This window comes from Nothoprocta perdicaria, unplaced genomic scaffold, assembly GCF_003342845.1.
Source record: "Nothoprocta perdicaria isolate Ctin4 unplaced genomic scaffold, notPer1 scaffold_67, whole genome shotgun sequence".
In the NCBI taxonomy this organism is placed as follows: domain Eukaryota; kingdom Metazoa; phylum Chordata; class Aves; order Tinamiformes; family Tinamidae; genus Nothoprocta; species Nothoprocta perdicaria.
In genome coordinates this window covers 3,354,698-3,377,409 of record NW_020455943.1, presented here as the reverse complement: position 1 = coordinate 3,377,409, position 22,712 = coordinate 3,354,698, and the positions used below count along the sequence as shown (strand labels likewise).

At 36.3% G+C, this 22,712-nt stretch overlaps 1 protein-coding gene across 1 annotated transcript in view; it reads left to right on the top strand.

Annotated features, from left to right (window-relative positions):
- Window positions 1–22,712, top strand: part of CNTN1 (contactin 1) — a 202,102-nt gene that overhangs the window by 157,725 nt on the left and 21,665 nt on the right. Inside the window, exons 15-21 of the mRNA XM_026050261.1 lie at window positions 3,733–3,853; window positions 5,377–5,535; window positions 8,465–8,614; window positions 12,290–12,360; window positions 13,736–13,970; window positions 17,777–17,880; window positions 21,623–21,809. Of these exons, the coding sequence (XP_025906046.1) occupies window positions 3,733–3,853; window positions 5,377–5,535; window positions 8,465–8,614; window positions 12,290–12,360; window positions 13,736–13,970; window positions 17,777–17,880; window positions 21,623–21,809 (1,027 nt within the window). The remainder of the gene's footprint in view (window positions 1–3,732; window positions 3,854–5,376; window positions 5,536–8,464; window positions 8,615–12,289; window positions 12,361–13,735; window positions 13,971–17,776; window positions 17,881–21,622; window positions 21,810–22,712) is intronic.

The window sequence follows — 22,712 nt, the reverse complement described above, 5'->3', positions numbered from 1 at the left end:
TCCTTCCTTCACATATAAATACAAGTCTTTCAATGAAGAGATTCTTCAGTGAGAATGACTCTCCATAAGCCTCCTGTTTAGTTTTTTTAATTTACCCACAGATTCTATGCCCGCTATGGTTTATGAAACAAAGTGACATAAATTCTTCTGTGACTAGGATCCAGACCATAGAACTGATTTCTACCGATCTGGCTCGTTAGCTGCATGCTAACATAAGGTCCTTCACTGTCTCTCAGGTCCTGACAGGAGACTAAGTCCCTGTGTGTGATTTTCAATCACCTAGAGACATTTTTCTGATGGCTTTTAGTAGCATAATGCACTGGCAGCAGTGACTGTCAGAAGAGAAGAGATCTCATAAATAGATCATGCAATGCTATTTTTGACCTCACTGTTGGAGCATAAGTATAGGTTTCATATGATGAAAGTCTTAGCTTTAAACTTGGTAAATATCTGAGTGGTGAACCACAGATACACTTGGAACATCCCTGAATACTTCTATCACAATTTCCAAACTGTGATTCAGTTTTCTCTGTATTAAGGAAGGCATTTTTTAACTCAGGAAGGCTGAGGTTTTTAAATGAAAGCATAGAGTCCTTTCATATCTAATTTGTGGACAGAATCTGCTGATGCCCATGTTCTTTATGTGCTTTGTAAGCTCTTCTTCTGCCACCAAGAACCTAAGCTTCTTGTGAAACATGGAAAGCTTCATCACCAACTGCATAAAACCTTGGCCCAGGAGGGCTTCTAAACCAGAATACAATACTGTGTCTTTGGGTTGTTGATTTTTAGATTACATTTTTGCATCTGTTTTTCATTGTTTAGATTTTCCCAACCAAATTTCCATATGAGAAATTAATGTTAGCAACTGTATGGGCAAATGATTTTAATAAATATAATGAAGTATTCTAATTTAAGTGCTAAAAGATGAATTAATGACTGCTAAGACTATTAAGAATTTGTAAATCATTTGTATTGAAGTAATAATATGATCATAAGAATTCTTAACTATGCAGATTTTCCAGACTTTATTAGTTTGGACCAAGCCTGTTTATGTTTATTTGGAGATCAAATTGCAAGCAATATTCAGAGATGCCCAGACATTATAGCTCTTTTTAGCATGGCAATTAGTGCTAATAAGCTAAAGGTTTATACAGAGTGCTAGAGAACTGGTTCTTGCTTTTAATAGATCAAAAAGAAACAAACTAAAAACCCAGGAACTGGAAATTCCAGGAGCTTCAGCTTCTGCAGTTTCTTTGTTGTTTTTCTTTTGTTGTTGTTGTTGTTGTTGTTATTGTTGAGGATAGAGAAGCAGCAGCTATTTGCCCTACTCTCACTGAAGTACTGACCTGATTTTCCTTACTGAACACTTTTGATAGTTTTACTTGGCCCATTACAGACAAAAGGTGTTTAAATGTGGTTAGTCAGACAGACAGACAGTATTCTTTTCCATAGTAATCCCCATAGATTTTCAAAGGATGACAACCTCAAGGGCCATCCCAGTGGAATTCTCATGAATCAATAAAATGCAAGAAAAAGTAAATGCTGCTATTCTGGACTCACCTCATGTCTGCATCCTACTTTCAGTTTGGCAAACTAAACCAAAAGGCCTCTCATATGTGCTTTGAATGCGACATGCTAATACTTGCATGTCTTAATGAGGACATAGCAATAATTAAAAGAGAAAAGTGTTCCAGAAATATATCAAGAAAACTGTCATCCGTTTACTGGATTGGTCACTGATCCAACTGGTCTGTTTGATTGCTGCAAAAGCTCTTGTGTCACATGCCTTTGGTTCCCAATACCCTGCGTTTGGCTGTGATATTACTTGGCAAGCAGATGAAGTCTTACTGGCTGGATCTGAGAACTCCTTCCATATGCCCTCAGTTCTAGCTTTTATCTAATCAACTCGTTATCTCAGAAATTTCTTAAAAGAGGTGAATTCTGAGGTTAGTCCAAATAGATTCAATTTTCTGCTGAAAGTTTCTTTCCACAGTATTTGACAATTGGTACCCAAAATCCTGATTAGAGCATAGAAAAGATCAGGTTTCATCTGACTCTTTTAATCTCCCTTCAAATAATAGACATTTGCACCTGACTTCAGAATATTTGAAGAAGATTTAAACTTTGCTTTTATTTTCCCTCTCATTTTCAATGAGGAAAGATAAACTAAATAACTTGGTTCTTGTTCATTCTTTTAAAATGTCTAAGGTTAGCAATATCAATGGCATCGTGTAATATTTTATGTTGTACTGAACATTTTTATTGTTCTTGAGATCCTTCCAGTGATGAAAACACTCGTTCTTATATCTAAAAAAATCATCAAATTTTCTTTCACACATTATTTTTCATCTGAATTTTCTTTGTATCTTCTTGTGAAGGCTTGAGGATTGCAAAGGGCTATTTCAGTGTTCTTTCTTTTTTTTTTTTTTTGTAAAATATGATGTGGAGAACTCAAAACAATCCAGAGTAAGTTAGGAGATGTGAACGTTGCTCTTTCATTGTAGTGTGGTATTGATTCACCCATCTGTTAATGTTTTGAAATTTTTGACTTTCACAAAAACAGTCATATATTTGAAAGGGTGATTGACTTTTTTTTTAATTACCTTAAAAGCTAACACGTGTATATCCCTGAGATTTAGCCTAGGAATTCTTTTTGGAATAAACTGTCGAATAAATAAAACATTTCAAATGTGTTACTTTTAAGCATTTGTATAAATGTTTTTCTCCATATAAGACAGTAAGAGAAATCAGATGCCATGTGTCCTTGGTCATCAAATGAAGGGGGCATCTCCCAGCTGCACTGGTTGGAAGTTGCTCTGAACCCCAGCAGCCGAATTTCTAGGAGGAGAGTCCTTGCCAGGCCCTCAGTTCTCATACATGGTCTTCAAGCAAGCACCTTCACACCTTCTCCAGTGTTGTACAACCCATTGCAAACATGCTTGGTCACTCTCCTTCAGCCTTCTTTGTGGGCTTCTTGATTTACCAAAACATTAGTAATCTGAGAACAGGTTGTGAGTCAGTATGTTTGACTGGTGCCTGCCGTTACAATTACTGCAGTTATTCTTTTCCTTGCCAACACTATTTTGCAGAACGGAATCTAGTCTTTTCCCTAAGAAACTGGCTCATACGTTGATCATTATTGTTTCTGTGTGGGTTCTGTCTTTTCATGTTGTGTATGCTGTCTTAGTGTCTTTCATTTGAGGTTTATTTTGGCCTTGACTGTAATCTCTCTGTGATACAAAATTTCTTACTCTTCTAGGTTTGTAAAGGAAAAGCAATACAGCATTCTGTTCCTTTAGTAGAACTCCATGATATGGTTATAACACAAATGTGCACAGAAAAGCAAATATTACAGAGAAACCATTTGATTGCCATTTGCAAAAAAAAAAAAAAAAAAAAAAAAANAAAAAAAAAAAAAAAAAAAAAGCGATCAAATTAAACGTTCAGAAATGTGCTTCAAACATTGAAATAGTATTTTTTGCTTGTGAAAAAAAAGCATTTTTATTTTTAAGACATCTGGCAAAGAGCAGAAGCTTTTCAACAAGCACAAGCCACTTTCCACAACTGTCATACAAATCAAATACATCTCTGCGGGTGATCTGTTCTCAAAGAAAGCACTTGCTTTGTAGAAACAGCAACCACTGCATATCGGTTGGGATGTATGTGTAGATAGGTATCACATAGATATAAGGGGATGTTTGCTCGTTTCATTAAACACCGTTTTTGTAACAGATTAAATCCAATGGTGAACTGCTCATTAAGAACGTGCAGCTGCGGCACGCTGGAAGATACACGTGCACCGCACAGACGATTGTTGACAATTCCTCGGCTTCAGCTGACCTTGTTGTAAGAGGTGAGTTTTTCTAGGTAAAAGCAAAACATTGCTGTTTTTCATCTAGATAAGCAGAGGGCTTCTTATTTTTTTAGAATATTTTATTCCTCCTCCAGAATTGGCAGAGATTAAAAAGAGAAGAAAATTGACAAATGAAATCCTTGCAGTCTTCTCAGGATCCTGATTGTATTCCACATTTTTATATATCCAAATGACCACGTGCTTTCCTGAAAAGTAATAAAGCTTCTATATTATGTCCATCTTCCTGGTGCTGGAAGAATTCTTAGATGGTTTAAGCTGCTGTCCATTATTATACAGCAAAAATAGCTTTAAGTATCATTCGATTTATCAATTGGAAAATATGTTTAGGCAGACGCTTTCAATTTTCTGTAATGTTTTATTGATTAAATAAATTTTTATTAAACTAAGCCTGCATTATAAGGATCTGAGTTTTCAAATGACAGAAACAGTGGAATGGTAACATTGGCTTCAAACGTTCTTAACTCCTGCTTGTTCCTCGTTCATATGATATATATCCTACAAGATATGTCACAGTATCTGGTTTCAACAGGGTGGGATAATTTGTGTGCTTGGAGCAATATACTCCTCTTTTTTGCCCCCAGGTAGAGCATGTTCTGAAGTGCTAATGCTCTGTCCTGATGACAGTTCTAAGCAGACATAATATGTACTTGAGACTGCATTGCTGTTGTGTTTTTCCCCACATTCCTGTTGTTATATAGCAGCATCCAGACTTTGAATATCTGTCATCTGAGGATGTATAACTTCAATATTTTTGCACTTAATATCAGTGCACCTAATATGCACTTATTTTGCACTTAATGTTAATATTTTTGCACTTAATATCAGTGAACTTAATTTAGTAAGGACCAGCTTTTTGTGTTCCGAAAAGATGCATAATTCCAAGTAATAAACGAATTAAAAAGCTTTTGAGGCACTTTTTTTTTGGCAACAAAAGAAATAGAGTATTTCACAGAGCTGTTTTTAATGGAGATATTGCTTTAGGGCTTGAATGGAATTACAATCTGAAGAATCATTGCCTGTCTCCTCTCCTGTTCTGGAGGTGATACATTTAATGCCTCATTTATTTAATGGCCTACCTTTGTATCTATGCCTGAAACTGCACTGCAACCAAACCAAACCACTGCACTGCTCCTATTTAGTGTCTTCTCCTCATAGTGTCACAGAAAATAGTGACTTCTTGACTTCCTCCCCTTTTTTTTCCCCCATGATTTTTTTCTGAGTTCAGTTCAGTTTTCAGAAAAGATCATTAACAATCAGAAGTATCACTTTTTTTTTACTGAAGAAATCTCAGTATTACTTCTAAGGCAGGAGATATGGAAGGTGCCTGGGGCATTTTTTAACCGCAAATGCAGATATCTCTGAACCAATCTAAAGAATATTAAAAACTAATTTTATTTGTCTAATCTGTTCCTCAATAAAATATGAGACTGGAAAGTGTCATAGCTGATCAGTACAAGTTTATTTTTGCAATATTTATGAATTGAATTAATTTTTTTTCTCAGGTCCTCCAGGCCCTCCTGGTGGTATAAGAGTAGAAGAAATTAGAGACACTGCTGTAGCACTTACCTGGAGTCGTGGAACAGACAATCACAGCCCTATTTCTAAATACACTATCCAGTCAAAAACTTTCCTATCTGAAGAGTGGAAAGATGCTAAAACAGGTAAGAGTAGCACCAAGGAAGAGTAACGTGAGAGTCACAGGTTGTGAAGTCATGGGTTGTTAAGAGCTTGGCTATTAGAAAACATGGCTAATCAGAACACAGCTACAATATAAAAGGAAAAGGAAACCAAGAATGCCATAAATATCAGCCATAGGGTTTGGGAGCAGTGCTCTCTTAACAGTACTTTGCCAGGAGGTTTTTTTTTTTTTTTTCATTTGTTGACTAGGAGTGCCTGAAGTGTATTCTTTTTTTATCCTGTTTTGCCTCTTGCTTTATGAAACATGTCGCATCAGCTACAGGAATCATAAAAAAAGTATTTGGAGGATAATTTTATGACAAACAGATGCCCTCCTTTATGTATTTATTATGCTGAAAGTTAGTCAAAATTGTCTTGTGCTTCCTGTGAGAAGAGCACATTCCACTTGCTTCAGATCTAGTATTCCTAGAAAAAAACAGCTGAGTATTCTTGTAACCACTGGATGTCATCATTGTGCCACATAATTGCAGCTGAAAAGGCACCTATCTGAACACACAGCATGATAATGTAGAATATGTCTTTGTAAAAGTTATAATGTCTTTGTTATATAGATATATACACCATTGTAAAAGCCATATATCTCTGCAAATGCATCAACTATGAAAATATTCTAAAAATACTATTACAATAATTGAAAAACAAACTTTTGTGCTCTTTCCATTATGTTACTTTTTACGTCAGGCTCTGGTTTCTCTAACCTGAGAAGCAGCAGTAGTAAATATTTTCAAATATGATACACTCAATTATGGTCCTAGCCTTGTTAAGACATAAAAAGCTTTTTCATTTCAGTCCTTCTTTTGGTTTTCCAACTGTTTAAAGTTTATTATAAGCCCTCCTACAGCTGGGTTGAGGAAACATATTTCTATCATCTTCTCTTTCCATATCTATGACACGACACCATCCGCATCATGGAAACAATAAAAACTATTTACAGACAGAGTTTTGGCCTAAGAAGAAAGCTACATGGACTCTGAACTGGAAGAGTAGTTCTTCTACACACCTGAGAGTGGAAGCATTGCTATATGCAGTACGGATCTCTCATATAAATATGATTCATTATACCACTGTAATAAATTGTAGCTAAGGTCCCTTTCTGTGGAATTAGAGTATCACCTACTCATCATTTCATGAGAATATGAATAGTTTCAGCTTTTTTTCCCATTTATATTGTTCTTTGAAACTACAGAGTTAGATGTTGAAAAAATAGTTTGACATATTGATCCCAAAATCTTGGTGACATCTGCAAGAATTTTGGGTGTAAAAAAGTTGAAAATTTTAGGCCTATTGCCTTAAATCATATTTCTCTTCTAGAATAGCTCTGATATTATCTCCTCTTGCGCTGTCTGGTTCTGGAACTCCAAATATTTGTGTAGGAGATAGGAAAGCTGGGTGTTTCCATAATCATTTCATGAACTAAATGTGAATAATTTTGGTCGGTTCCTGCAAGTTTAACTTCATTTCTGGGCTCCTATTAGCTTGGCTCAGTGTTCACTGTCATATGAAAGAAGCATGCCAAAAAGCCCAAACCTCTGATCAGCAGTAAGGCTATCATGTAATGCTTTTAATTTTCAATGTGTTCAGTGAAAAATTTGGGCATTGCACTTCTCAATTATTATTGTTATTACTATTACTATTTTTCCTGAACCAAAGCCTTCCTCTAAAGTTGCATAATATAAAGTTGCAAAGGGTACTTTGTGAAAGAAGTTTGTTCTACTTCACAGTGTGAAAATATGTGTAAATAGGTTATATAACACATTGTTTACATTAATATTGCTCTTCCCAGCTAAGAAGACCAGAGCATTTTGATAGGATTAATTCTTGTAATGTTGATCGTTCATGATTATTCTGACATGATACAGTAAGATTAAATTAAGAAATTAAAATCAGTCCAGCAAAAGGAATGACAAATTTATATTACGTCCTGGATACCGTGGAAGATCACTATGCTTTATTAACTGGATAGAAAAATAATTTGAGTGAAGATAAAGAAGATTGTTGGGCTGACAAAAGTAAAATGGAGTTTGCTTCTCTGCAATATCTCATTTTGGAGTTAAAAATTGGATTAGGGAAAGGAGAGTTCTCATAATCTAACATTTACTCTGATATTCCTTCTTTTTTTTTTTTCCTCTTGTAGCCAGTTTATTCATGTTTTAATTTCAAATTAGCTGCTTTACAAGCACAGAATATATTATTCCCAGCTCCCTCTCAACGTACGTTACATTCTTATTTGACAAACAACTCCTGGCTCACTAAAGGAACCAAAAACCTTCTTCTTTCTACAGCTGCAGACTAACAACCCCTCCAGTTGGTGAACTATAGACAGAAAGAGACCCAGGCGTCAGGCATTTCACTTGTGAGGAAACTCACCCTTTTAAGAATAATAAATATTTTTAGCAGGGATTGTTAGTAGAAATTATCCTCATCTGGTAAGTGATGAATAGCTAGTCGTAATTGTGCACCAATAAGGTGCACCAAAATCTGACTACAGTTTATAAACCACTCCTTATCTACTTATGGTGACTGAATTTGCATAAAATAATTTTTATTTTATTTTGTTTGCATTCTAGATTTCTCCTTGCATTTGTCCAGTGGCAGAATGAAATTCTCCAACTGTACTATAAGCACATCTCCTAATTAAATGTATTTCTGTTGCTAGGTCACTCCTAGTTGAAACCTACAGGCTTGCAGAGGTTTAGTCAAGACAGTGTCACAGTTTCCAAATTCCCAGGAGTAATCTTTGTAAATGTGGTATCACTTGTGTGTAATATAATGTTCCTCCTGTTGGCTGTGTGTGAATGCAGACTAGCAACAGTTTTGTGTAAATCAACCAAATTACTGCCTGACCTCATTGCAAAAATGCTGTTTTCTAAAGCAATTTTTTATTTCTTTTAGAACCATCGGATATTGAAGGAAATATGGAGTCTGCTACAGTAATTGATTTAATTCCATGGATGGAATATGAATTCCGGATTATAGCAACAAACACATTGGGCATAGGAGAACCTAGTATGCCATCACAGAGCATTAGAACAGAAGGCGCTCGTACGTAGACAGAAATTGTCTAGTTCTTTCTTGCTTTCTTGCTTTCTTGCTTTCTTGCTTTCTTTCTGTTTGTTTTTAAAAGTGCTTAATATTCTCACTTTTTAATTAAACCATTTTGTAATCTTATATGAAAAGCGATTTTAGAAGATTCAAATCCTGGAAATGTTTTTCTGGCTGCTCACTGCTGAGGATTGTAGCAAGCAAATACCAAGCTGTCCAGATGCAAAATATACCAAAAAAAAAAAAAAAAAAAAAAAAAAAAAAAAAGAAATAGGAAAGATTTTAAATAGTAAAATGTTCAGTTGCTGTTTGTCTTGTTTTATAATTAGAGAATGCAGGATGGGGTGTGGGTTTTACTGGATAATGCAATTGTTCTGTGATTGAAGGTTTGCTCTGGGATCTTCTCATAGCATGTCAAATATGTGACATTATCCAACACAGCAAAAGCCCTTATCTATCTAATTGCTCATTGTTAAAATCTCAGAGCATGATTAAGGATACCCTTTAAATACAAGCGGGTACATTATAAATAAATTCTCCAAAATGAAGAATTAGATGTTATACTTATTATTCAAGCTAATACATTCCATTTTGACTGTAAAAAAGAGGTAACAGAAGTGCTCTGGGAGGTAATATGTCACTGCAGAAAGACTGGGTCCAACAAAGCCTGTTGGTTTTGTTTAAATATCAGTATATCCTCCTTAACACACATTAGCATCCACTTGCAACTCCAGTCCATTTATAATTTTAAAATACCTGCTGTCCCATAGCTTAACATTTGGAACTAAAAATGCAAAGCAAAAGGTAAGATAAAACATTACAGTTGGACCTGCCAAGTTTATTTTCATTGGATGTGCTTTATCAAAATAAAATCTATTTACATTACATATTTCAAAGCATTTATTAAAAAAAAAGACTCACGTTTGGTTTGTTAAAAATATATTACTTAGGGATGGAAATAGGGATTGGTTAAATTAGTCTAGACAGGGAAGGAAAGTCTACAAAAATAGTAGAAGGAAATTACTGTCTGTAAAATTGGCTATTAACTCTATGATGTGTTGAGTTCACGACTCAACAGATGTATTTAAACAATGCCCAGAGCTCTAAACGAGAAATCTACTCAAGCTCTTTGGAGAGCCTGGCTCATAAAGACATTTTCATTTTGCAGAAGTAAGACAGAAGTAATGCTCACAGCTGGAACGGTGGTAGCATCCTGCAGCGTGTAGTGCACCTCATTCGTGGAGTTCCTTTTAGCCTCCTTTTCAGCCTTAAAAAAATAGCAAATCCTCACCTTTTGTAGCAGGATATAATTTTTTTTTTTTTGCGAGATTAGTCATTTGACTCATTCTTCATGCCCCGATACTGTTGTCTTCTCTGTCAGCTTGTAGCAGACATTTTTGGCAAGATATTAATGCACACCATCCGAGGCAAAAACATGGGCACTTCTTGCTGTGCCCTAAAAGAGAGTGTAAGTCAGGAAAGGTCTAGAGGGGAAGTGCTGGGTCCAAGCCCCTGTCCTTCCAGGAGCTGGGATTTGCTTTGGGCAGCAGCAGTAGGATTTGAGCAGCCTCACAGGGCTGCACTGCCTGGACTCTCAGGGCACCACGGAACCACCACTGTGTGTTTTCATTCAAACCTTTATTGGACACATTCCCTGAAGAAGGTAAGTATTTTCATGGCTCAAACAGGAACCAATTTCCACATGCTGTAATTATTTAATAACTGTTCTGTGTTACACAACAATTAACCTCTCTGTTACACAGTATCACTGATGCAAACTATGTTTGGTAAACAGTTATGTTATCAATGTCTTTATCAGCTCTGATATCTCTCTTCTTTGCATTTGGATAAAACTTTAATTATAGTAATTAATATTTTACTATCATGCTAGGGATATGTGTTATGGGGAAAAAATGATTTGTTTTTTCTTTCTTAGTAAAATCTACTGTTTCTTCAATGATATCTATATTTCATCCTGACTTCTTGGAATTCAGTTAGTCAAAGGCCACTTATGTGTATTGTAGCTTCTAGACACATTACAGAGTTGTCTTAAGTGTTGCTGTCTAAATTAAAAATCTGGTTTTAATGGAGGGAGAGAATAAGAGAGAGAATCATGAAAAGAATGATTTATAAAACTTTAGCCAGTCTTTTTTTCTTCTCTGTCAGCCTGTATCTCTTTGACTAAATAAGCATTCTAGTGAACTTCTACTTCTAACTTAGAACCAAAGTTAGACAACTCACGATAGACAGTGTGACTTTATATATAATTTCAGTAACAACAAGGTTGGGTAATAAGTTAATAAGTTGGGGAAAAGCTTCATGTTGATTTATCATGATATATATGTTTAGCTTAATTTTCCAGTCATTTGTCTTCTGGAAGGCCAGAAATAATTAGTAACTACTAAATTCTGATTACAATTTCCAATGTTTTGTTGTTTTTTCTTTTCTAAAACAGTTATTCTGGTTTTCTGTTTCTCCTGAGTTAACCCTAATAGAAGGCCTCAGTGAGACAACATATAGGAACTGTTTTCTTAATGTCTTGTAATGTTCAATAGGCAAAATGTGTAATAATATAAGAATTTTTAACACACACACACAAACAAATGTTCATGTAGTTAAAGCATGTAGTTAATACATGTTCACCTGTGGCATATTTAATGTGCCGTAGACAAGCTTAACCATCATTTCCTAAGCTTTGAGTGGACTTAGTGGAAGTTGTAATGACTTTGCTTGTCATTAACATAGAAAGACACTGGATAATTTAAAAAAAAATAGCAATGCAATCATCATATTTAGTACAAAAACATTCCCAATTCCACAGCTCTTGTCGAATGTTTTCTGTATATTTTTGTACCAAAGATTTTTAAAAATGTATCTTTACTGACCTCCTGAGAGAAAAGACCCTATATATATCTTAGGAAGTGCCTATATTAATTTTTCAAGGGCTTACTCTATTTGAGAGCATTTAAACACTGACAGAGTCTGAAGTGAGAATACAGGAATGACTTGTAATGAAGCCTTTGAGAATATCTTGTGTTACCACTCAGTTGTGCAATAATGTTATCTCCTTACAGCTTCTTTCATTACATGAGATGTCAGCATAAAATGCAGTCAGTCAATGTCTGTAACTGCTAGCCAAACTTCCATCTGAACATCTACCCATGCCCACAAATATGCCACTAATGTGACGTAGAAAAGGATTAGGATGCCAATACTGCAAATATTTATCCAAGGGTTTAACTTTACACACTGTGAATTGAATTGTACATTGCAACATTACACATTGCAAATCTTTTGAAACAGGGGAAACTAATCAAAGTTTATGTTAAATACCTGTTCAGGTGCTGGGTGCTTAAGCCCTCAGAGCAGCAGTGAGAAGCATGTGCCACACTTAACTGGGAGGAGTGTTTGGTTTCTGAATGATTAATTCAATATTTATAGAGAATATAGTTAAAAAGAAGAATGATTGATTGCTAGCGATGGTTGGCACTGGCAGGTTTCCTGTGCATTAGTCTTGGCAAGACCGCAGACTCTCACAGCTCCTACTGACTATCATTACTGCAATTGTGGGGGCACGTATTCTTGTTGGCCCTACTAGTAAAAAGAAAAGTCATTCATGAATTTTACTGATTGTGTGCTTCACAGTCACTTTTCTTCTCTCTTCTGTTTTTCTAGCTCCTAATGTGGCTCCTTCTGATGTTGGAGGAGGGGGTGGAAGCAATCGAGAGCTGACAATAACGTGGATGGTACGTACTGCGTTGCGATGGCATGAAATGTGTATTCCCCTGAGTTTGATCTTGTTCCTACTGAAACCAGTGGAAAGTTTGTCACCGACTCCTGCGAGGGCAGAATTTGAACACTTTACATTGCTGGTTGTATCATGGTGAAACTTAACAGCACTAATAGAGAGGATAATACTTCACAATGCCATGGAGACATCCAGAGTTGGGATGGAGGATGTCACTTCCCCCTAAGCTGTGTAAAGTTGGTCCATTTCTCTTGAAAGCTTTATCATGAAAAATTACATTCCACCTTCCATCATATATATCTTTACCTGACATTTTTCAAATTTGGAGTTCTGACATCAGTGCTTATCTTGATGTTTATGTGGGGTTTTATAAATATATGTTAATGTTTTAATACATTTGTTATCTTTAATTTCTGAAGTCCAAACTAATATGTTCATACTGATCCAAAAATCTGGTGAGTTTTCTCAAAAGTTTTCTTTCTCATAGATTCTATAGGATTTAATTTTAGATTCAAACAAATATAAATGTCAAAATGTGTGAGCCATTTTTGGAGTCATTCATTATTAACATCAACATTTCATATATCTTTTTTCAGCATATCTGCACACATGTTGCTGCAATAGTGGGCAAATAACTAAGGAGTACTCCTAAAATTGTTAGATTTTAGTAAGGAGTACTCCTAAATTGTTAAATTTTAACTCTTTAAATTGTTAAAGATGTGCATAGGCATATGGTTAGGTATCTTTAATATTGAAACTGGGAATCATCTTATTTAACTTTTACCAATTATGCAGATAGTCCAAATTCCCTATCCTGGACCCCCTTCAGAGTCAATAAAAAGAGGAAAAGAGGAAAGGATACATCTTTTTCTCTTCATCATCTGTGCAGGTTGCTTCAGTGACCAGCTTTAGCTAAATGACTACAATTTAGGCCAGAGACTTAAATATTTTCTGTTTTGCAAGAATATCTCCCACATGCACATCCTGGCATTTTATGACATAGTGTGTCTATATCTGTTTTCTCTTCTTAAGAAAGTCTTTTTTTTTTTTCTGAGACAGGTGAAAATAGTTTTAATGCAGCATAGTTTAAATACAGGTTTCTTTCTGTACCTGATGTGTATTGCAGTAAATTTGGATCAATAACAGGAGCTTAAAACGTATTAATAGCATTTGTGCTATAATACAAATCTACATAAATGAAAATAAATGCATTTTAAAGGCAGGAGAAGCAAAACAGAGAAGCATGTGAAGCAGTGAAAAATGGACAATATTCTTACAGTATGCAGACTGCTCCCTTCTTTACTCTTTTACTATTTATTTTTCACTAGAGACTTGTTTGTTTTAATAGCTACAGCTATCTTTTACTTCTTTAGCCCTTATCACGAGAATACCACTATGGCAATAACTTTGGTTACATAGTAGCTTTCAAACCATTTGGTGAAAAAGAATGGAGAAGAGTCACAGTTACTAATCCTGAAATTGGCCGGTACGTGCACAAGGATGAATCGATGCCACCTTCAACCCAGTATCAAGTAAAAGTGAAAGCTTTTAACAACAAAGGGGATGGACCCTTCAGTCTCACTGCTGTCATTTATTCCGCACAAGATGGTGAGTAAGGATTCCAGATAAGTCCCATACTGACAGCCCAAATCAGCAGTACCAGACTCAGTAAAGAATCAGCACCACAGGCTTTGGTATGAAGTACAATCAGACAATTACTTGTTCCTGCAGCAAGGAGGGTCTAGTTTGCCCACACAAAACATCTGTGATTCTGCTGCATGAAGGTCAGGCTCTACTTCCAATGTGCTGGAGAGCACTGGCTGGTACTTTCTGCCTGAACAAGCAGCCCACAGAAACACTCAAGATTTTTCAGACAGTTTGTTAAAAGGTTTAAGAATTTCAAAAACAAATTGCTGTCTTCATATTTGTTGCCAAAAACATTGCATTGTGATTCAGCAGTTGTGTCTCTGTCATCCTGATAAATGCACGATTGGCACTGGAATTCTCAAGTGAATTGTTGGAAACTGAGGGGCTTTAAAATATTAATTTAGTAAAATAATTCTTTTTTTTTGTCATCTATGAGCAAAACACAGGTGAGTTCTTTAGTTAGAACTATTGTCTATTTTTGTTGAGCTTAGTGACAAAGTTCCAAAATTTAAATTATTAAACGATACTTATTTACTATTGAGCAAATTTATTATTGAGCAAACTAAGGTTTGTGCATTAGATTTCATTAATCTTAAAGTAATTATATTATTTTCTTCTTAACAGGCTATACTTAAGTCTGTTTTCCTAGTGCATCAGTGGCAGAATTTAACCCCAAAACCGTTCCTGCAAAAGGAATGATGATTCAGTTATATTTCAAGCATGGTTTCAATCAAACATGAATTAGTCCTGCCACATTCTTTTTTTCTAGTTTGGATATTAGAGCCATCAAGTGAATAATTTAAGAAAAACTGCTTTGACATTTCAGTAAAATCTTACTCTTAATTCATGCTGAAACTATTGCACATGCTGTGATCTGTGGGATGAAAGTTTACATGATGTTTCCAAACTTAACAAAGGAAAGGAATCACTAGAAGAAAGTTTACCTTAAATCAGAAGAAATATATACAATACCTTAATTACAATGTAGTCACTCAAGTCTGTTTAAAAACAAAATCACAATTTATTAATTTCTGCCAAAAACTCAAGGAGTAATTACTCACATTTTTTTTCTTTACATAGAGCAGAATTTTTTCACTAAGTCAGCAGATCCAGACCAAAGAGCCAAGAGGAGGGATAAGATAACAGGACTGAATTCTCACACTTCCGACTCGTTCTTCACTGTGTATACTTTTAGGAGATTTATGTTCATGACTCCCATTAGCACTAATGGGAACTTTGCATACAAATCGCCCACACACAGAGAAAAAGATAAAATAGCACTTTTGTTCCTTATGATAATTCAGAATCCAGTTAGCAACATTTAGCTATCTGAAGTGATTAATACTAATCCTTTTTATCATAACAGTATACCTTAGGATATCATCTTCAATAGCTGCTGCAGCAACAGAATGATTATTTTTGTAATTGTATAAATACCTCAATAAATTGTTATGGTGTCATAAAAGCCATATCTGCCAAATAGCATTGCAGTATCCATCCTTTGTCAGAGAAATTATCAACAGCCACCTGATAAGCTGCCGTGCATTTGTTAGGATTATCCAAAGTGTGTGAGGGTTAGGAGTATGTTTGTATAGCCCTCTAAGTTCAGAGACGTGGCAGAGCCTCGTAGCTCCAGAAGGCAGAAGAAAAGCAAACACGGATTAGTGCCAGCTTCCAGATAAGGGAGTCACTTCAGTGATTGCTGACGTTCAGATTTTAGCAGAATTCAGATGCTTTTTTTGACTGAGTTCATTGCCGGCAGCAAAACCAAGTCGGCTCAGCAGCCTGCTTTCTTTGCTTACCAGCACAAGAGGCACTGGGAGAGTTTGAGACTCCTGGTGCTTTGAACGTTGCTGGTGGTGCTAACAGCTCCTGTGCAGGGCTGTGACCCTGACTATTGACTACGCGAAAAAACAGGAGCTGCAGGACAGGCTAGAGGGCATTTTTGCAGCAGGTGCAATGCAAGGTAGTTTAAAGGACATCCTGCAGAGATTTTTTGCTTGCATCAGGACTTCTGCAAAGTCACCTCAGTGCTTGGTAAAGTTCCACTTGGAAAATAGCTGTGTGATGAGCACCGACTTTTCAGGGAGGCATACCTGATCACTTTTTTTTTTTTTTATTGGTACAAAACTGGGTTAAAATGCTGGAGTAAAGGAGCTGATGTCATTTTCTTGGCTAAGGAGAGACTGTCTGGAAAAATATTTATAGAGCATGATTGCCAAATAGGGAAATAAATTATTTACAACTCATAAAAAAGCATAAGCAGATGAAATATTGTATAAATATTTGTGATCAGTGAAATCACCCTACCCGTTGGAAGTTTTCAATATAAAACATTCTGGCCAATTCTGCAACTGATACAATGGAAAGAGTTACTGACTTGGAAAAGGAATTAGCTGATTAGATCGGTTCCATCTGCACTTATCTGTGATTCAGCACATGACTTGATGGTGTGATTCATCATCAGATAGCAGAATTTCTCAAAAGTATTATTGCGATTTTAAAGGAATATAGTCATACAGTATTCCACACCTACTTATATAAATATGGCTATATATAAAAATGTATATATAAAAACAGCATTTCCACAGAGTTCTCTTTTTTAATATAGCTATGCATGTCTATTTATACTCTGGGCATTTTTATTTACTTTAGACACTGTTGAGTTTCAGCATTTTCACATCCTTTAAGCCACGCTACGTATCTGACAAGTGCAGTAGCACTAGTCATACCTGTCATTGCTAGTAATGAACGCACAGACCTCTTGCTTATCTGAATTCCTGTCATTGTGAAAACAGTTTTGCAATAGTGTATCATTTTAATTATACATTTGCATTATTAACAGTCACTGAAAGACAATTAGGAACGTTTACTTTGCATATAAAATTATTTTGTTACCTAGGACACTTTTCATAAGAGACGTAACTGATTTTTTTTTCTTTACAGTGACTGTTTTGATGCATAGTTGACTTGTTGCCCAGTGGAAAGATTAAGTGTTTGAAAGCTTTCCTGAGCTCGGGCTGTTGTGCCTGTCTGTTGCAACTTGTTTCAAAAGATTCATAAAAGAGAACTGTTCTCTAGCTTGAAAAATTGAATTTTTCATAGACATTGCTAAGTTAATGTCTTTTAAATTCCTTACCTCACTTGAAATGAAAGCAAAAGTGATCTTAACATCTTCTTATAATTGTCTGCGTTCTGCATTGGCTGCTGTCCAAAACTAAGAACACACAGAAAAGAGAAAAGATCAACTGCATGATGTGAACCTGTTAGGAGGGTACTCTTGGATTATTGCACACATATGTTCAAGTTCACATGGCCAGCTCCATATCTAAATCTGATCTCATACAAATTTCGTATCGTTATGACTAAATGACATGCACATGATTATTTCTGTGCAGCTGAGCTGCAAAACTTAATGCGTATGCTTTAATCTGTAGGATGCTGCCCAGTTTAGTAAAAGATTACTGGATGCATCCTTCTATTTTTATCTGGGACTGCTTTTAATTTACATAGATTCCAGTGTGTAATCTAGAATGAAACATGCAAAAAAGTCTTGGCCAAAAAATATGATCATTATTTCATTTTTATAGAATCGTTTCCTGTAATGATCCTCACTAAATTTGAAGTTTACTCAATAAAACCAGACTATGGCAGTTGGTCCCATGATATCAGGAGAAAAAAACAAAATATTGAGATAAGTCCCTAAAAGTGAGTATAACAATATCACTGGATGAGGTTGAATGGTTAATGTATATTTCATCTTCCAGCTCCAACTGAAATACCTACAGATGTGAGCGTAAAAGTTTTGTCATCTTCTGAAATCTCTGTTTCTTGGCATCATGTTTCTGAGCAATCTGTGGAAGGATATCAGGTGAGTTTAGAGGTGCTGTTGGCAACATGTTTTCTCATTCATTTAATTTCTGTAGTAAATACAAGGATAATTCCCACCATATCAAAAAATCCATTTGTCCACTGTTCAACAGAAGAAAAAAACATTAATTCATAGAAAAATATTGTGTGTTTATGCTAGGCAATTGGATGCCCATTTCAACAGTCTCAAAACCTCTAATTAAGTTTTCAGTGTAATTAACAATGTAGACATTGCAATTAACTCATGACCCTTTAAATTATTAGCATAATTCCTTAGCAAAATCCACAGTTAAGTGGGAGTATGTGACAAGTGACAAAAATCCAGTATAACAGGTACTGCTGTGTGAAAGAGCAGTATTTTGTACATGCGTTCTACTTGCTCCCCCCAAACACAAAACAAAAAGAGCTGCAGGATGTCCAGTGCATATGTCCAAGCATAAATATTGGTACTTGTTAAAGTTATTTCTGTTCTTCTACAGAGATGAGAGTAGTCGCAGGGTGGGTACAAGCAGAAGCAGCCACATGGCTGGACAGCAGAGGAGTCTTTCTTCATCCACACCCAGTGAATGCTGAAAAACTTTGTAGTGTAAAACCAGCTTCTTTTGGCTGCTCTCCAAAAAACTATGGACCTTAGCACGTCAGTGGCTTGCTTAGTGCCTTGCTTAGTGTCTCAGCTACTTGATGGTAGATGGTGTGTTCCAAGATGAGCACACACAAAAATGAAGTAACCTCACAGAATGCATTTTTATGATTGAAATCTGTGAACAGATTAGAGAAACGGGTGTTTTTCTAATTAGTAGCACTTGTTTCTGTGTTTCCTGATCTATATTTCTGTCTCCATGAGATTTATGTAATACTTCTGGAATACTGTATCATAGCATAGGTGCAGGTCATAGCAAAGATCTTGATCTGAACTAGTGTGCCAGAACTTGATTCTATACAGTTCAGGCATAGAGCTTAAAATTATAAGCATTCACTTTCTAAACAGGCAAAACAGATGTGCAGCCAGCATACTCTTGGGAACATCTGGGGAGACAGAGCTGCAAGAGGAGCAAGATGGGAGAACACTGGAGCAGATGGGATCACAGTAGCAGTAGGGATGGTAATAGGTGTGGAGGATTGTAAGAGGGAAGGAGATCAGGAGTGTGAATGGGTGGTACTGAGGATGAATAAGGAAAGAATATGGAGAAAAAATGTTCTTCAGCACATTGAAGTTATTGACCACTATTTTATTTTACATCAATCTGTCTTATCGCTGTGAGGGAAGATCAGGGGAAGAAGGGAGGGGAAAGGATTCAACAGAAAAGAATGTGGACCCAAGAAGAGAGAACAGAGGCGCAGTGGGAAAAAAAGCATAGAGGAAGTCGAGACAGGAAAGAAAAAGAGTATTGTAGTTCTGGAAAAAATTAAAAAAAAAGATCAGATACATTGGGAATGGGTGGAAAGTCCTATATATAGAATGCAAAGGTGGGTAATGTGGCCCTAAATTGATAATTGGAGCCTTATTGTTCATCCTCATTTGAAATGAGCAGGCCCAACTAGGTATTCGTTTGAGAAGTACTATGCTTTCATAAATGAGGTAGGAAGTGTGAATTGTTTTCTTAAGTATTTGCAAGTGAGTAACTGCACTAACATCTATAGCTGCACCAGCTGCATTGTATTTTTCTAAGACATGTTTCTCATTGCTATAACTGAAAAAAAAATAATATTCATCTATATAAAAAAAACACAAATTGATAGGCCTGGAACTCAGTACCATGTGGCTAAATAAGATGTTTATTCCAAGATCCTTTTCTCAATTATCAGCTTCATTCTAGAAGAAGGCGAAGCAAATGGACCTGCACTGAGGACAAAGAGGAAGTCTCAGGCTCCTGGAGATCAGAGGTCCTGCCTGTCATCAGTCCCGGAGAAGCCATGGGACAGGAGGGATAGAGAGGGCTATTCCGGAGAGTCAGTGCCATACATTGCCATTATTAAGTTGCAGTAAGACCCATGGGGTGAGGCACACAGACTTTGTCAAAAAACATTACAAAATTCAGATGAACAGTGCAATCAATATTCCAGTATTTCATTTTTTAAGTTACTGCCAGATTAGCAAAATCCCTCATTCTTTACAACACCTTCTCAATTTTATTTTAGTCTTTACTGTTACCTGAAAAAGACATAATTGCTTTTTTAAGCAATTTAAATGCTAGAATTTAGGAGATGGGAGTACTGTAAGCAAAGCTCCAGGAGGTATTTTACCCGTGATGCAGAGCTTTTCACACCAGGAAGAATCAAATTTTCTTGACACTAATACATACCGCAGCATGACTGCCCTTATGGTGATGAGTGTGAGCTGATACATTTTGCCACTTCAGAGGAGAAGCCTCAGCTCACACTTAACAGAGATAAAATAAGAAAATATAAAAGACCTTTGCATCTGTAGACAGGATTTAAGATTTAGGAGTTTATGCAGTGTCATCTTCAAAAGCCACAGTTCTTTGGTACAGGCAATACTACAGACTATATTTCCTGCTACTTCTATATAATAAGTGCATTTTTATTTTGTTGAACAAATTCGTCATTATTAGCAATCGTTGTCTCTTTTTTATAGAAATATGGATTAGCACATTCTCTTAATGTGAATGAAGTATTCCTTTTATTTCTCTCATATGTAAACCTTTCATAAATAGAAGGCTGTTGTTTCATGATGCTTATAGAAGCACCTGCTAGAGTTTTTCAGTATAATATAAATAGAGGAGATAACCCTAAACAACAGTATGTTTTTCCTGATTTTAGCACAGGGGACTGCCCATTTGTGGGCTCTCTGCCCACAATTGATTAAATGGCCATTGTATTGGATTTGTATTATCTCCAACAGCAATTTCTCACCTGGGGATTTATAAGCTGTGGGTGTCCACAGCAAAGTAAATAAAGACCATTTAGGATTTAAATTTATTTTCATTTCTAGATTATATTACTCCTGTCTGGAACTTCATATGTTATCAGTGAAGTAATTTACATTTTTGTTCGTTCTTCTCACTTGCTGTGTCTGATGCTCTATATTGCTTATTTTATTATGCCCTTAGTGTAGTGTAAACTAACTGTTCATAGAATCATAGAATGCTTAAGGTTGGAAGGGACCTCTAGAGGTCATCTAGTTCAACCACCCTGCAACTCAGGGTCACCTGGAGCACATGGCACAGGGCGGCATCCAAGAGGGTTTTGAAGATGTCCAGAGATGGAGACTCCACAATCTCTCTCAGTCTTCCCTTCTCCAGGCTGAACAGGCCCAGCTCCCTCAGCCTTTGCTCATAGGGCAGATGTTCCAGGCCCCTGATCATCCTCGTAGCCCTGCGCTGGCCTCTCTCCAGCAGCTCCACATCCCTCTTGTACTGGGGAGCCCAGAACTGGACACAGTCTCCAGATATATATATAGTACTCCAATAACATAATTGAAAACTTCTCATTTCTTTGGCCAGAACTACAAGAAGGTTGAAGTTATGAGATGTGTTACACAAAAAGTATCAGGAAAGCAAAAGCAGAGCTGGATCTATATTGTAGGAAACAATATTAAAGTTATGAGTCAAATACTCAGAAATACAACAGCAAAAGAAAATAGTCTTGTTCTCTTAAGCCTTTATCCTACCTCCAGATTTTCACTGTCTGTAGTAAAGACATATTCACTATATGTCAGTTCTAATAATTTTCATTTGCATCTAAGTATGATTAATTTAATTATTTAATTTGATTGCTTGCAGATTCGTTACTGGGCTGCTCATGATAAGGAAGCTGCTGCTCAGCGAGTTCAAGTCAGCAATCAAGAATATTCAACCAGACTGGAAAACTTGAAGCCTAATACACGGTATCATGTAGATGTTTCTGCTTTCAACAGTGCAGGCTATGGACCTCCCAGTAGAACCATTGATATTATCACTAGAAAAGCACGTAAGTACATGGAGCAATAGATTACTTATAATGTTCTGTACTTTATTGTTATCTGTTGCCTCATACCTATCATATCTTCAGACTTGGCTTCTCATCTATATACCCAGTTTTCCTTTTACATAATATCAGATCTTGATATGTAAAGTTCTTCCAGGGCACTTCCTCGCTTCTGCTGCCATATACAATGTGGACACCTCGCACAAGACAGTAAGGAGATACAGATTTTAGGATGATAGGATAATTCAGGTTGGCAGGAATCTCAAAAGATCTCTGCTCCAACCTGCTGCTCAAAGCAGGATCAGGCACAGTTACTCAGAGCTTTATCCTATTTGGTATTGAAAACCTCAAAGGAAAGTGATAACTTTCCTGGGCAACCTGTTTTCTCGGGACTGACTTCACGGAAGATTTTTATTATATCCTGTCTGAGTCTCTTTTATTTCAATTTATGCTTATTGTCTCATCCTGCTGTCATGCACCACTGTGATGAATGCCATTATATTATGGTTGCTGCTGCTGAGGTTGTCATTGATTATCACATCCCCAATAGTTCTCCATGTTAATCAGATCCATCTGTGTGTGTTCCTGGTTGTCCATACAGCACCTTTATCAAGAAATTATCCCTGATACCCTCCTGAAATCTTCTTGATTACTTTCACCCCACTACTTTTCTCTGTGAGGATATCTCGGGGAACTTAAAGTCCCCCATAAAAACAGGGTTTGTGATCCAAAGACTTCCCTGTATTAATTAAAGGCTTCATGTGCTCAGATAGTCTGTGACACACTCCCACCACAATGCCACCCTCAGTGGTCTCCTGATCTTGCGTCACAAGCTTTCATCCAGCTTGATGTCTGTCCCATAGAAAAGCTATACAGAAATGCATACATTCAAACTGCTGCTTCACA